This window comes from Peromyscus leucopus, chromosome 6 (genome assembly GCF_004664715.2).
Source record: "Peromyscus leucopus breed LL Stock chromosome 6, UCI_PerLeu_2.1, whole genome shotgun sequence".
Classification (NCBI taxonomy): domain Eukaryota; kingdom Metazoa; phylum Chordata; class Mammalia; order Rodentia; family Cricetidae; genus Peromyscus; species Peromyscus leucopus.
The window spans coordinates 131,471,933-131,485,331 of record NC_051068.1 but is presented as its reverse complement, the minus strand read 5'-3'; the positions used below and the strand labels follow the sequence as shown (position 1 = coordinate 131,485,331).

At 44.9% G+C, this 13,399-nt stretch overlaps 1 protein-coding gene across 1 annotated transcript in view; it reads left to right on the top strand.

Moving 5' to 3' along the window:
- LOC114700446 (retinal-specific phospholipid-transporting ATPase ABCA4) overlaps window positions 1-9,757 on the top strand; it is a 140,725-nt gene extending 130,968 nt beyond the window's left edge. The window contains exons 46-50 of the mRNA XM_028880067.2: window positions 315-418; window positions 498-590; window positions 2,757-3,006; window positions 5,046-5,132; window positions 9,408-9,757. Of these exons, the coding sequence (XP_028735900.1) occupies window positions 315-418; window positions 498-590; window positions 2,757-3,006; window positions 5,046-5,132; window positions 9,408-9,530 (657 nt within the window). The 3' untranslated portion in view covers window positions 9,531-9,757. The remainder of the gene's footprint in view (window positions 1-314; window positions 419-497; window positions 591-2,756; window positions 3,007-5,045; window positions 5,133-9,407) is intronic.
- Window positions 9,758-13,399: the final 3,642 nt, after the last annotated feature.

Below are 13,399 nucleotides of genomic sequence, written 5' to 3'. Positions count from 1 at the left end.
TTTCTTCCCTCCTTCTTTCTTTCTCCTTTCTCCTCCTCCTCCTCCTCCTCCTCCTCTTCTTCTTATTATTATTATTATACTTCTTTATTCCTGTGGTCTTAACTGTAATGTACTCACAGCTGACATAGACCTATAGTTGCACACCATGTTTCTGTGCCCTCCGATTCTCCTCCTGCTCTTGTGTTCTCGAGCTCATGGCTCTGTCATGCTTGCTGGGAAGTGATTGTACACATATGTTAGCCCAGGAAGGATGTAGTGATGGAGAAAGGCCAGCTCCAAGTCCATCTCTCCCTGTTTACTCTCCTGCTCTACAGGATGAGCCCACGACAGGGATGGACCCCCAGGCACGACGCATGCTGTGGAATACCATTGTGAGCATCATCAGAGAAGGGAGAGCCGTGGTTCTCACCTCCCACAGGCAAGAGATCCCCAGGGAGGTGGAGGGAGGGCGGAACATCCCCCATCTTCCTTCTCACGTCCTCTCTCCTGCTTGCTAGCATGGAAGAATGTGAAGCGCTGTGTACCCGGCTGGCCATCATGGTGAAGGGCGCGTTTCAATGTCTGGGCACCATTCAACACCTCAAGTACAAGTAAGCAGATGGAAGGACATGCCTTCCACTACATTCTGTGGGCTCAACCAGGCCTTGAGTTCACCATGGACATTTGGGACCCTTGCCTCTTCATTCCATAGGCATTGGCCAATGATGGCCGGGCCAGACTCTCTGGAGGCCGATGAAGAAGGCTGGTGGGATGTTCTGTACTGGGCTAATTGCTTGTGCCTGGATGCTCAGAGGAGTCTCAGCATGGGAGATTTCTTACTGGGGCATTTACGGAGCCTAGCGGGGAAGTAGGAGGACTACCTGGGAAGTAGTAGGAGGGTCACTGTCACTGATCTAGTGTCAACCCACAGTTGCCCACAGGTCCAGACCCCACAGCCTGTTTTATGACAGTCCACAACCAATGCAGGAATAATTAAGAGACCAAACAGCTAGGCAGTGACGGGCGGATCTCTGTGAGTTTGAGGCCAGCCTAGTCTACAGCCATGACAGCCAGGGCTACACAGAGAAACTCTGTCTTGAAAAAAAAACAAAAAAACAAAAAAAAACCAAAATGAAACAAAGCAAAAAAAAAAAAAAAAAGAAAAAAAAAGAAAAGAAAAAGAAAAAAGAAAGAAAGAAAAAGAAAAAAAAAAAAGACCAAACAGCTTGAGAACCAATTTTCTTTTCTAGAATATTGTATCTGGTTAAGTTTTGGGGGGAAATGACCATATATTATAAGACAAACTAATAATGCCAGTAATCTTGAACAGCATATAAATGGTTAAAGATAATTCCTTATTATTCCTAGCTTATAAGATAAAGGTAACAATTCATTAAAGTGAGATTACTGTAACATCACTATCTTTCCCTGAATCCTAATATGCCTGGGAAAGAGTGGATTTATAGTTGTCACTCATATATTTAACATGCTTATCAAGAGCCCAGGATATAAGCTACCAAGCTAGCTGGTAAAAAAGAACAGAGAATCTAGCTTATCTGAGATCCAGATCTTGGGGAGTCGATGGAAGCATGTTGCACAGCAAACATCATCCTTCACATGCCTCAGGACGGAAAGATCTAAATGTAAGGTGCCCTTGGCAAATGGGCATTGGGCCTCAACTTCTTCAGTATCCACCATGTGGAGATTACAGAGATAGCTCTGAGGATGTGAGGTCACCAGACCCCTGCCACCAACACCCCATGCCCAACTGCTAAAGAACATCCCCCCCACTATCCCTCTCATTCCTCCGCAGCCTCAGGATAGCAGAGGTAAGGGGAGGGTGTCCCCATGTAGAGGGATGGCGGATTTCCTGGAACTGGAAGGCTAACAGCATCTTACTGTAGAGACAGCCCTGGTCCATAGAGGAAGGTTTACAGAAATCTTAAGTGACACAATGTACCCCCACACAGGTCATCACAGTCACCAGCCAAGGATGCGCACTCTTTCTGGTAACCCGCAGACCTAGTGAGGAGAAGGGAGAAGCATCATTAGTGCTTTATATCATTGTAACAAAAAAAAACCTGAGAAAACCCACATCAAGGAGCAAAGGCTGGCTAGCCCCATTGCTTTGGGCCTAGGGCAGAATATCATGGCCATGGTAATATGTGGTAGAGAATCCTGCTTACCTTAGTAGATTCCAGGAGAGAGCAAATACCCTTACCAAGCACATGTCCCCATGATCTTCTTCCTCCAACTAGCCCCCACCTCTAATGAAATCATCCATAGTTGAGGTGAGAACCCCTCATGATCATATCATCCCTTAAGGTCCTACCTCTACTCAGTGCTGCATTGAGGACCAAGCCTTTAATACACCAGTCTTCAGGAGGTATATCCAAACCACAACCAAGCTCCACTTCCTTCAGGAGCTTTCCTTAGGAAGTAGTGCCTTCCCAAGCCTTTGTTCCTCCCTGGCAAGTCTTAGAAAAGTTATTCAGCTTTCCCCACATCCGAGTGCTCCAGCCATGTCCTTGTGGGTGGGCTTGGGATCTTTACAAGGGGCTATAACCACCTTGAACTTCAGCAAGGATGTCTATCCAACTTTGCCACACAGACATTCAGACCTCCAGAAACTGATGCCGAACATTTTTTTGCTCCTAGTTTTAAATGTGGGTGGAAGGCCAATGCTGTGGGCTTGTAATTCCTGTTATGCCAGACGAGAGTACTCTTTGGGGCCTGCCTTAGCTCTAACAGTCCTGTCCACTCTGTGCACTTGCTAGGTTTGGAGACGGCTACATTGTCACAATGAAAATTAAATCGCCAAAGGACGACTTGCTTCCAGACTTGAATCCTGTGGAGCAGTTCTTCCAGGGCAACTTCCCAGGCAGTGTGCAGAGAGAGAGGCATCACAGCATGCTCCAGTTCCAGGTCGCCTCCTCTTCCCTGGCCAGGATCTTTCAGCTGCTCATCTCCCACAAGGACAGCCTGCTCATCGAGGAGTACTCAGTCACTCAGACCACGCTCGACCAGGCAAGTCCTCCCAGGGTACCAAGTGCCAGTCGGCTGTGCCCACTGCATGACAGCACCTGACATGAGTAGTGGATGACGTGGGGGCAGACAGGATGTCTTTAGTTTTAACACATCGTTGGTCTCTGTCCCTTAGAGTAAAATCTGGCATTTCAGAAATGGTTTTCTAACAATATTTTAGTCATCTACAAATTTTACTGATGATTTTTGTTCTTTTCTTACATATTATTTCCTGCTTGCCGGTACATGGTGGTGACTGTTTTTTTTCTTTCCAAATCAACTTTTCATGTGTGACTTACAAAGAACAAAATAGACATATTTAATTGTACAGCTCAGTGAGTCTTTATAAATGTTTGCTCTTTGTATATGTATTTATTTATTAGTATAAATGTGATGTTTATGTGTGTGTGTGTACTTGCATGTGTGCAGGTACACATGAATGTGTGTGAATATGCATGTAGAGGCCTGAGGCTGATGCCAGGATCTTCCTCGATTGCTCTTCCTTCCTATTCTTTGAGGTAGGGTCTTTCAATCAAACCCAGAGCTTTCCAATAACATGACTACTCTTGCAAGCCAGCTTGCTCTAGGGATCTCCTGTCTCCACCTTCCAAGGCTGGAATCATAGTTTACCACACTGACCAGGCATTTATGTGGATTCTGGAGGATCTGAACTCTGGTCTTCACACTTATGTGATGAGCATTTTAAGTAGTTTAACAGCTAAGCTGTCTCCATAGCCCACCTTTACTCTTTAATTTTGTGTCAGTGAATGCTGTCTACCAAACACTGTATTCCCACTCTTTGCTCCCCTGACAGTGCCTGACAAGTACTACTTCACTTTATTTTTGAGGGTCTTGTTACATGAAACCCAGGACTGTATGTAAGCTTCGGCTTCCAAGTGCTGGGAATAAAGGCTTGTGCCACCATGGCTGGTGCCTCCCACTTTCTCTTTAAAATTGATATCTATCTTTCTCTGTTGATTGACCGATCAATAGATAGATGATTGATTGATAGATAGATAAATAGATAGATAGATATAGATAGATAGATGACAGAGATATATACACACACATTTCTAAATATATAAATGCAACCTGATCAGTTCTTATAATGTTACTTATATACATATGTTTTTGTCCAACCAGTACGCTCGCTCTCTCTCTCTCTCTCTCTCTCTCTCTCTCTCTCTCTCTCTCTCTCAGCATTCCTTAGATGTCTGCAGTTCTTTGTGTAGGGTTGGGGCCTCTGAAGCCCCCCCACCATCCACGTTAGCGTGTCCACTGTTGTCACCCTTGTTCGGGTCCTTCTACTGTCTTTGAAACTGACTACTCTAGGCACTCCATATAAGTGTAATCAAATAGTACTTGTCATTTTGTTACTGGCCTAATGTCCCCAAGGGTCCAGCCCTACACTGTATCATGTGTCAGAATTGCCTTCCCTTTCAAGACTGAGTCATATTCAATTACACCTGCATTTTACTTATGTAGCCATTCATTCATCAGTGAATTTTTGAGTTTGTCCTGGGTTGTTGGGGATTTTTTTTTTATTTCCAATTTCTTGTTTTTAATAAACATCTTTAAAGACCATTTGGTAAAGCAGTGGAATCAGGCAAGTGTTTACCTCCACAGAAGCTCACTCACCTGCTTATCCGTACTTTCTTGCCACCCTTAGGCAGGTGACAGTCACATTGGCCTCCTGCACAAATTGTGGCCACACTGCATGTGGCGTGAAGAACACAGCAGAGAGCAGCGGCCTGTGCGCAGTTCCTGGTTTTAGAGAGCCGGGACTCTGCCGGCTGTCTCGGTTATCCCAGTTTCTCATGTCCATGGCCCTCGGAATCCTCCAGCAAAACTTGCTTGGCTCAGGAGTCTAAGAAGCAAGCCTGGTCCAGGGCACTGCTGTGTGAGCTTGTGGCACACCACAGAAGGAAACAAACTACACCACAGGGCCGTCCATCAACTGTGGGAAACACAGAGCAAAGCACGCTTGTGGTATAGGGTCCCATCTTTCTAGAAACATCTGTTTTCTTTTCTCTTGCCTGTAGGTGTTTGTGAACTTTGCTAAACAGCAGACTGAGACCTATGACCTCCCTCTGCACCCTCGAGCTGCTGGAGCCAGCTGGCAAGCCAAGGTACTCCCAACTGCCCTTTCCTAACCATGGCTTAGACAAGGCCTCAGCTCAGGGGCTTTGCTGGGCTAGAGGTGCTCTGAGGTTCACTCAGACGACGCTCTGCAGAGAGCAGCCTTGCCACATCTCCGCCTGTTCCTACCATGCCCGCAGTCCTCCGTGCTTGATCCTAGCATCCTCACTAAGCAGTTCTCAGTTGAAGATTCACCCAGTAGCTGAGCGGCTCCTACCTGTAATCTGAAAACCATTTGGGTGGTGTGGGTGAATCACATCTTAAAAGCACTTATTTATGTGTGTGCATGAGTATGTGTCCAACCCAAGTTGTCAGGGTTGAGGCACGTGCCTTTATCCAGTGATACCACCTCACAGGCCCAAGGATTATCTTGAAAGGAACTTTCCCGAGCATTTTTACTAACAGCATAAAAAACAAAAATCTTGGCCAGGCGGTGGTGGCGCAGGCCTTTAATCCCAGCACTCGGGAGGCAGGGCCAGGTGGATCTCTGTGAGTTCGAGGCCAGCCTGGGCTACCAAGTGAGTTCCAGGAGAGGCGCAAAGCTACACAGAGAAACCCTGTCTCGAAAAAACAAAAAACAAAAAACAAAAAAAAATCTCCAAACTTCAAGTTTTAGGAATAAGCAGGGAAAGAGAGAATATTGAAACATCTTGGCTGTTGGGTGTAGCAGGAATCTTAACAGTTCTTATTAATAAAATCAAACCTGAGGCCAGTTATTGGGGTGATTGCTGGTAGATCAGAGAGACAGAACAAGCCACAGCTATCTCACCTTGCCAATTCCTCAGCTGGTCCTGTTTCCTTAGACTGGAAGCTTCTGAGTCCTCATCCAGAATGAATCTCAGCTGAACTGTGCTGCTAGAAGCTTGAAAACTTAACCAGCCAAATGCTTTCTAGTTTCTGGTCCTCACGCCTTATATACCTTTCTACTTTCTACCATCAATCCCTGGGATTAAAGGGCTGTGTCACCATGCCTGGCTGTTTCCAATGTGGCCTTGAACTCACAGAGATCCAGAGGGATTTCTACCTCTGGAATGCTAGGATTAAAGGTGTGAGTGCCACCATTTTCTAGCCTTTGTATCTAGTGGCTGTTCTGTCTCTGACCCCAGATAAGTTTATTGGGCTGCACAATATTTTGGGGAACACAATACCACCACAGTTGGGATATCAACAACACTTCTTGGTCACGCCTTGGAGCTTAAAAAGATGGGGACTAATGGGCACTCCGTTTAATGGTAGACATGTCTGGTTAGAGCCAAGGCTTTGGCCAGTTTGGGGGAGGTGGATTCTTTATTCTTCATGGAGCAATCAAGATAGCGAAGGAAGAAGTGATAGAAAGTGATGGAAGGTACAAGTTCTGTCCCAGGATAACGCCTGGGATGGACTTCCAGTGCTGCCCTAGCGCAGTGCCTACATCAGGAGTGTACCCACCCAGTTTCCCAGATGGACAGAAAGCTAGAGTAGCCAGATGGCTGGGCTCAAGCATGAGATTTTAACAAGGACAAGTAACTGTGCCATTCTGTTCAGACTACGGAACAGCAAAATCAAATCAACCCAAAGTATTTCTTTAAAAAACAAACAAAAAACACATGAAAAGCCTTATTTTCCATAGGTTTCTCTTTCCTCCCAACCAATTTCTTGATTGCAATAAGAGCCAAATACAGCTGAAGAGCAAAGCATGTCTTTCCAAGGTCATGCTTGTAATGAATGCTTCTCCATCCCATGGCTGCTTGGCGAGGATGATTTTGTCTCTCCATCTGTCACCCTCAGAGGGCCCGGAATGCCCAAGTGAAAATGACTGTCCAGGGCAAATCCCTTTTGCCAATCTTCTAACTGTTGCCTCTCATTTTTAGATCTTGTAGTTGCTGTTGATACAGGCTGAAAAAAATTATTCTTTGAGGGTCATTTACAGTCACGGGTCCTTTTTTATAACAGAGAACACATAGTTAGATTGCAAAATTACTTCTAAGAGCCACCTATGTCCCCTTCCACAATACCACGACATGCTCTTATTTATTTATTTATTTTACTTGTTTGTTTGTTTGTTGACTGGGTCTCACTGTGTGGTCCAGGTTGGCTCCAAAGCCATGGTCTGCCAAAACAAGTGTGTGCTGCCATAGCCAGCGGCACAGTCCCTCCTACAGGACTAACACCAGCTGACCTAGACCAGGCCAGGTTGCTCATGGTCTGTGATTTGGACTGTTGGATTCCAACTTTTCCCTAAGATCATGTTTCTATTGTGTTTGTCACATTCCTTTTTTTTTTTTTTTTTTTTTTTTTTTTTTTTTTGCTTAACAATGTTCAAGAATCTACTGTTAAAAAAAATTGGCTAAATTACTACTTTTATAATAAATGTGTTATTCAGCCAGGCGGTGGTGGCGCACGCCTTTAATCCCAGCACTCGGGAGGCAGAGCCAGGCGGATCTCTGTGAGTTCGAGGCCAGCCTGGGCTACCAAGTGAGTTCCAGGAAAGGCGCAAAGCTACACAGAGAAACCCTGTCTCGAAAAACCAAAAAAAAAAAAAATGTGTTATTCAAAAATCTAACTCTGACCTATGACATACCATCTTCATAAAAAGTTTACAGAAATCCTTTATATGGTATTATATATAAATCTGTCATAAAACAGATAGTAATTGAGTTCTTATCTACATTATCCTACTTAAAATAATTTTGCTTAAATATCCTGAAAACAAGAAGCAGGTGCTTTACGTCAAGGAGATCCAGGCAACGTTCCCAGCTTGTTCTGAACAAACAAGAAAGCTAAGCTTCAGGAAGTTCAGCAGCTGATGGCTTCCCTGCTCCTGGTTTTGAGCAGAGACTAAACAGACGTTTTATTATCTAGAAATCTACTTATCAGGGATGTTTTAAAGTTCTCCAAAGGACCCAATCTTAGGAGACATCTCTTAGGATTCGGCTCCATACGTTGTTACAATCTGTTTTCTGAAAACAGATAAACATCAAGGTCTTGGTAGGAGAGCTGGCGATGGAGGATCTGTTAACTTAGAAATCTCCTTAACAAGAGAATCCTTTTACACCCATCACAATCAGGAGCAACTCAGAACAATGTCTGATTCTTATTTTTATACATAGAGGTTTCCCTACATCATGTTTATCCTTCAGTTAGAGTCTTAAGTGTTTAAGTACCTGCAGTCTTGACTGAGACCCTTGTTCTGTCTCCGAGCCTGTTTTTATCCCTACATCTCATTGCCTACTTGTTAAGAGGTTGTGTGTTTAAACCAGATAATTGGACAAGCTACATTTTGCATAGGCTGGGAAGGCCACCTCCAGTCCTCTCCTCCCCCCCCCAACCCCACAGCTGGTATTGGATCATGAAAACAGCCTATAATTTATGATTAGAGATAATATGTCTCTAGCTAGAAAGGTGAGTTAGAAACATGTCCATTTCTCTAGGACCCTGAACTTAGTGCAGAAGTTTAATCTGGATTTGTTATCATGAACTCCATTTGAATCTCTCTTCATGCTATCTATATCCTGGTCAAATGATCTTTCTTCCCAGGGACCACGTCTGAATGAACTAGACAAAGAGAAGTCTAGAAAAGGGCTGAACTTAAATGGTAACTTCTTGGTTATTAAGCCAGCAAGGTGATGGTGACTTTCTTGGGTTAAAAAAAAAAAAAAAAAAAAAAAAACACCCGGGGGGCTGGAGAGATGGCTCAGTAGTTAAGAGCACTGACTGCTCTTCCAGAACACTAGAGTTCAATTCCCAGCACCCACATGGCAGCTCACAACTGTCTGCAATTTAAATTCCAGTGGATCTAACTCCCTCACACAGGTGTACATGCAGGCCAATACCAATGCACATAAAATAAAAATAAATTATTAAAAAAACAACACCCAGGGTTGGGAACTTAGCTCAATGGTAGAAATCCTTGTCCAACACTACATGGATCTAGGTTTGAACACCAGCATGGGAGTGGAGAATATGGTCTCCAAAACATCCATTGAAAAGAGCACCAAGGGAATAGCTTTCTTCTAAAATGTAAAAACACACAGGCACATAAGTCTCTGTAAGAAATGTGTGGACCTTAGAGCGCATCTGGTCTGCTCACTTCAGAGCTAAGAACTCAAGGCAGCCTGTAACCTTGGTTGTCCGATAGAATCCAAGTCCTTTCAGCTGAGCATCCCCCAGACCCTGTCAATGGCTATGCCTTGAAACCTAAAACTCTATTGCTCCAGAAAACCAGGAGAAGTGTCCAGCTGACCTTCCACAGGGCTGATCCCAACCATGTTGCTTGTTCCATATAGCTCGACGGGAAAGCTGGGCGGCTGGAGACGCAGGAGCCTTTGCCCACAGGATCAACTGAACGACTGGCGAACATAAACAAGCCTACCGAGGCAGAAGACAAACGCACCAGGCACCCACAGTGAACTCGAGGAGACTCTTCCAGAAGGAAACCAAGACTCACCGGCTCACCGGCATTCCTGATGGCAAAACTCACCTATCCAAATATCCAGACCACCAAAGTAGCCCCTGACCAGCAGCTTTGCTTAGCACCTCGTCCATTCTGAGTGGATGTGCTTTTGTGGGGTGGGAGGAGTGTGTGTGTGTGTGTGTGTTATTTGGAAGGAGGAATAAAATACACTCTCCTTGTGAACTACTCATTAATTGTTGCGGGCAATTAATTGTTGCCCGCGCTACCGCTACCCGTTCACCACGTCGGAGTGAGGGGCTGTGGATTAAAAAATAAGAGACAAGAGACAGTGAGTCATTCAGCACAGCAGAATGCTGTTTATTGAAAGAGGGAGGAAACCTTATATACAGGTTTACAGCACAATGGGAGAACCCCAGAGGGCAGAAGTTCACTACAGAACGGTCTACATTCTTGTATCTAAGCTGTTAATGCCCAATATGCAGGATACACAAACAAGGAACTTCCCTTAAGCATTCAGGAGGGTGGAAACTGGCAGGGAATTAGCATAGGGAGGACATCTGGTCAAGGTTGGCAAGCAGGCAACGGCTTTACTCAATATGGGAGGAGACCAGGGCCCTACAATTAATCTCCCCTAAACACGGCTTCATTAGTGTTCAGCATGTGGTATAATTTCAGACTTTCTCAGAGGGGACAGTAGTCACTTACCGCATGAGGAATTCAGAGAAGCATGAAGTCCGTTCTTGTCTACCATGTGGGTCCCAGTAGTCAAATTTGGGTCATCAGGCTTGGTAGTAAGCATCCACTGAGCCAGCTTGAATGCCCTGTAAACTTTTTTGAGTGACAATTTATTCCACTTCTTTCATCCCTCCACTAGATTGCCAGATCCTATAGATCTTGAATCTTACTCATCTTTGTAGCCTTCGCTATTTATATGCTCTTTTCTGATGTTTTAACAACATACTAGATTTTCAGTAACTACTAAGTGGGTAGCATGAAAATGTTAATGGAGAAAACAGTGGGCGGAATTGGATGTATAACTGGTTGGACACAGCACAGTTACGTAGGATTTCAAGATGGCAATAGTGGAGTATCAGTGTCAACACAGGGTCCTCTGAGGGTACAGTCCTGTGCCTCGCCACAGCCACACACTCCTGCAGCCCCCCTCAGTGGCTGACTTTGACCTCACAACTCAGAAGCGCCTGAGTGATGTAGAAGGCTAGGATGTGGGGAGGCTGCTACCATGTGATATCCAGTCATTCTCCTAGAAGAGGGCACCAGTTTGTTGCACAGTTGCCCACATAAGAACTGCATTGCTGAAGCTCAAGCCAAGTGTTCTCTCGAGTTGAACAGCAAAAAAGATGTGTGCAAGGTCAGAGCAGAAGAACCCCGCCGGTCCGCTTTCCCAGGTCTGGAATCCAGTAGCCCAGCTTCTGCCATAAAAACATCCTGAAGGACTCAGCAGGCCAGAGTACAGTTGGAAGGACTCTGGGTCCTGGAGCGGCATGATGTATGTGGAACAGACATGCTCCAAAACACAGCACCCCTCAGCGCAGTGGCTCAAATCAGTGAGGGTCCCCTGTCATTGCTTTGTTGACTTATATGTTGTTGACCATAATATGACAAAAACATTTCTTTTCATTCACCCCGCAGCCAGACACCTGGCCCTCTAGACCAGTGGTTCTCAACCTTCCTAATGCCATGACCCTTTAATATGGTTCCTCTTGTTGTGGTGACCTCCAACCATAAAAATATTTCATTGCTACTTCATAACTGCAATTTTGCTACTGTTATGAATTGTAATGTAAATATCTGATTTCTGATGGTCTTAGGTGACTGTGAAGGGTCCAATGGGGTCACGACCCACAGGTTGAGAAACACTGCTCTAGACTAAGCCAAAGTTGGAACACGCCTGCAAGTCCCTGCATATGACAGCAGTAGGCTTAAGGTCAGCTCCAGAGAAGGAGCTTGGCTTAGCCAGGGAGTGAACCATGCTCAGGCACAGTCTCAACCTGCTCCTTCCCGAGAAACTCAAACACCTGAAGTTAAAACACTGCTTCTTAACCTGTGTGTAGCCATCCCCTTGCCTCTGCACGGGGGCCACCTAAGACCCTCAGGAAACACAGATTTATATTATGATTCATAACAGTAGCAAAATTATAGTTATGAAGTAGCAATGAAAATAATTTTATGATTGGGGGTCACCATGACATGAGAAATTGTATTAAAGGGTTGCAGCATTAGGGAGGTTGAGAACCGTTGAATTAAATTAAGCTTGCCTTACCCTAAATTAACCTGATAAGATAATATAGTTTTAAAACCAGTGGCTGGAACCTAGCTAATTGCAAGTATTCTGCCAGCCACAGACTACAAACTGAGGAAATATGTCCACAGACTACAAACTGAGGAAATATGTCCATTTAAGGGACGATCAGACGCTACGCCCCCAGGCTACCTCTCTGTCCCTCAGCAGCGTTTCCTGACTGTGTGGTAGCTCTCTCTGGAACGCCTTCGCCACAAGTACCATCTGCTTCTCAGTCTTCGATCTGCTCAGTTAACCCCTGTCGAATGTGTCTAACGTTTTCCTTCCTAAGAGATAGGAGTCAGAAGTGAGCGCTCAAGTGGAATTCCCGGACTGCTAATGACTGAATAGAGCTGCCCGGTCAGGGCCCATTGTACCCTTGGCCTCTCCCAGTCACTGGAGGTCAGGGGTGAGTTCTTTCTTGGATCCTGAACTCCACAAACCCGTGTTCTGGACTCTTAGGATTGATTTGAGCAATTTGTAGATTAGACTGGGTCCAGAATGAACTACATCCAATATCTAACTGTTCAGACCTATTAGCAGCCTCGGCTAGGTACATTTTGACAATGGGTTTATCTAATTAGAATCATCTTCTGGGGTTCCAGATGATTTTATGTATAAGAATTATAGACCAGACCTTACATAAATTAAGGAAAATGTCTTGCTCATTTAGAGATTGAATCATGCTAAAAGTATAATGGACCAGGCAGTGGTGGTGCTCCTCTTTAATCCCACACTGGGAAGGCAGACGCAGGATGATCTGAGTTCCAGGACAGCCAGGGTTACATAGAGAGACCCTAGCTGAGAAAGTCAGTCTTGTTTGCCTTTGCTTGGAAAGGTCAACAGTGCACCCCCCAAGGCTTCACTGAAGCCACACACACACACACACACACACACACACACACACACACACACACACACCAGCACTGAACGAGGACTGAGCATCCCGAAAGTTTTCTCTGACCTACACCCAAAAGACAATTAGAAGGCTCTTTTGACTTGTGGGATGATGTAGATTCTGGGTCTGACATGTTTTCTTAGGAGCCTCACTAGAAATCACTACAAGGCACCACAGTCTTTGTTTTAGGAAGAGAATCACGGCAGCCCTTTAACCAAATGGCACTGACCTCTGACCCTAGTTTTAAACCTGCCATATTATGCTAACCCTGTTAAGCTTACTTGTCCATGAACATAATCATGAGCTTTTATACCGGAGCATGGCGACAACCATGCCGCCTATATTGTATTGTGCAATTAGATCGAGTAGCTAAGGCATGTCTAAATTACTTAAAAGCACCGTCAGCAGCAACCAGATTGGCAGAAGTTTCGTTTACAGTGGCATTGGGAAATAAACTTTATTTGCAAGTCCTCACATTGTATGGAAAGTCCACTAAAATCCAAACAGCTCTTTCCAGTCGGTAGACTAGCAACTCCTGCGACTCCTGCCTCCTAATCACCATCTAAAATGTCGGGTTTTAGTCTGCCTCTTCATGGTCTTGGTCTGGATGATGGTACAGAACCACACATAATAAAAAAGAACCCAGTCAATCCAGTGACATCCCATA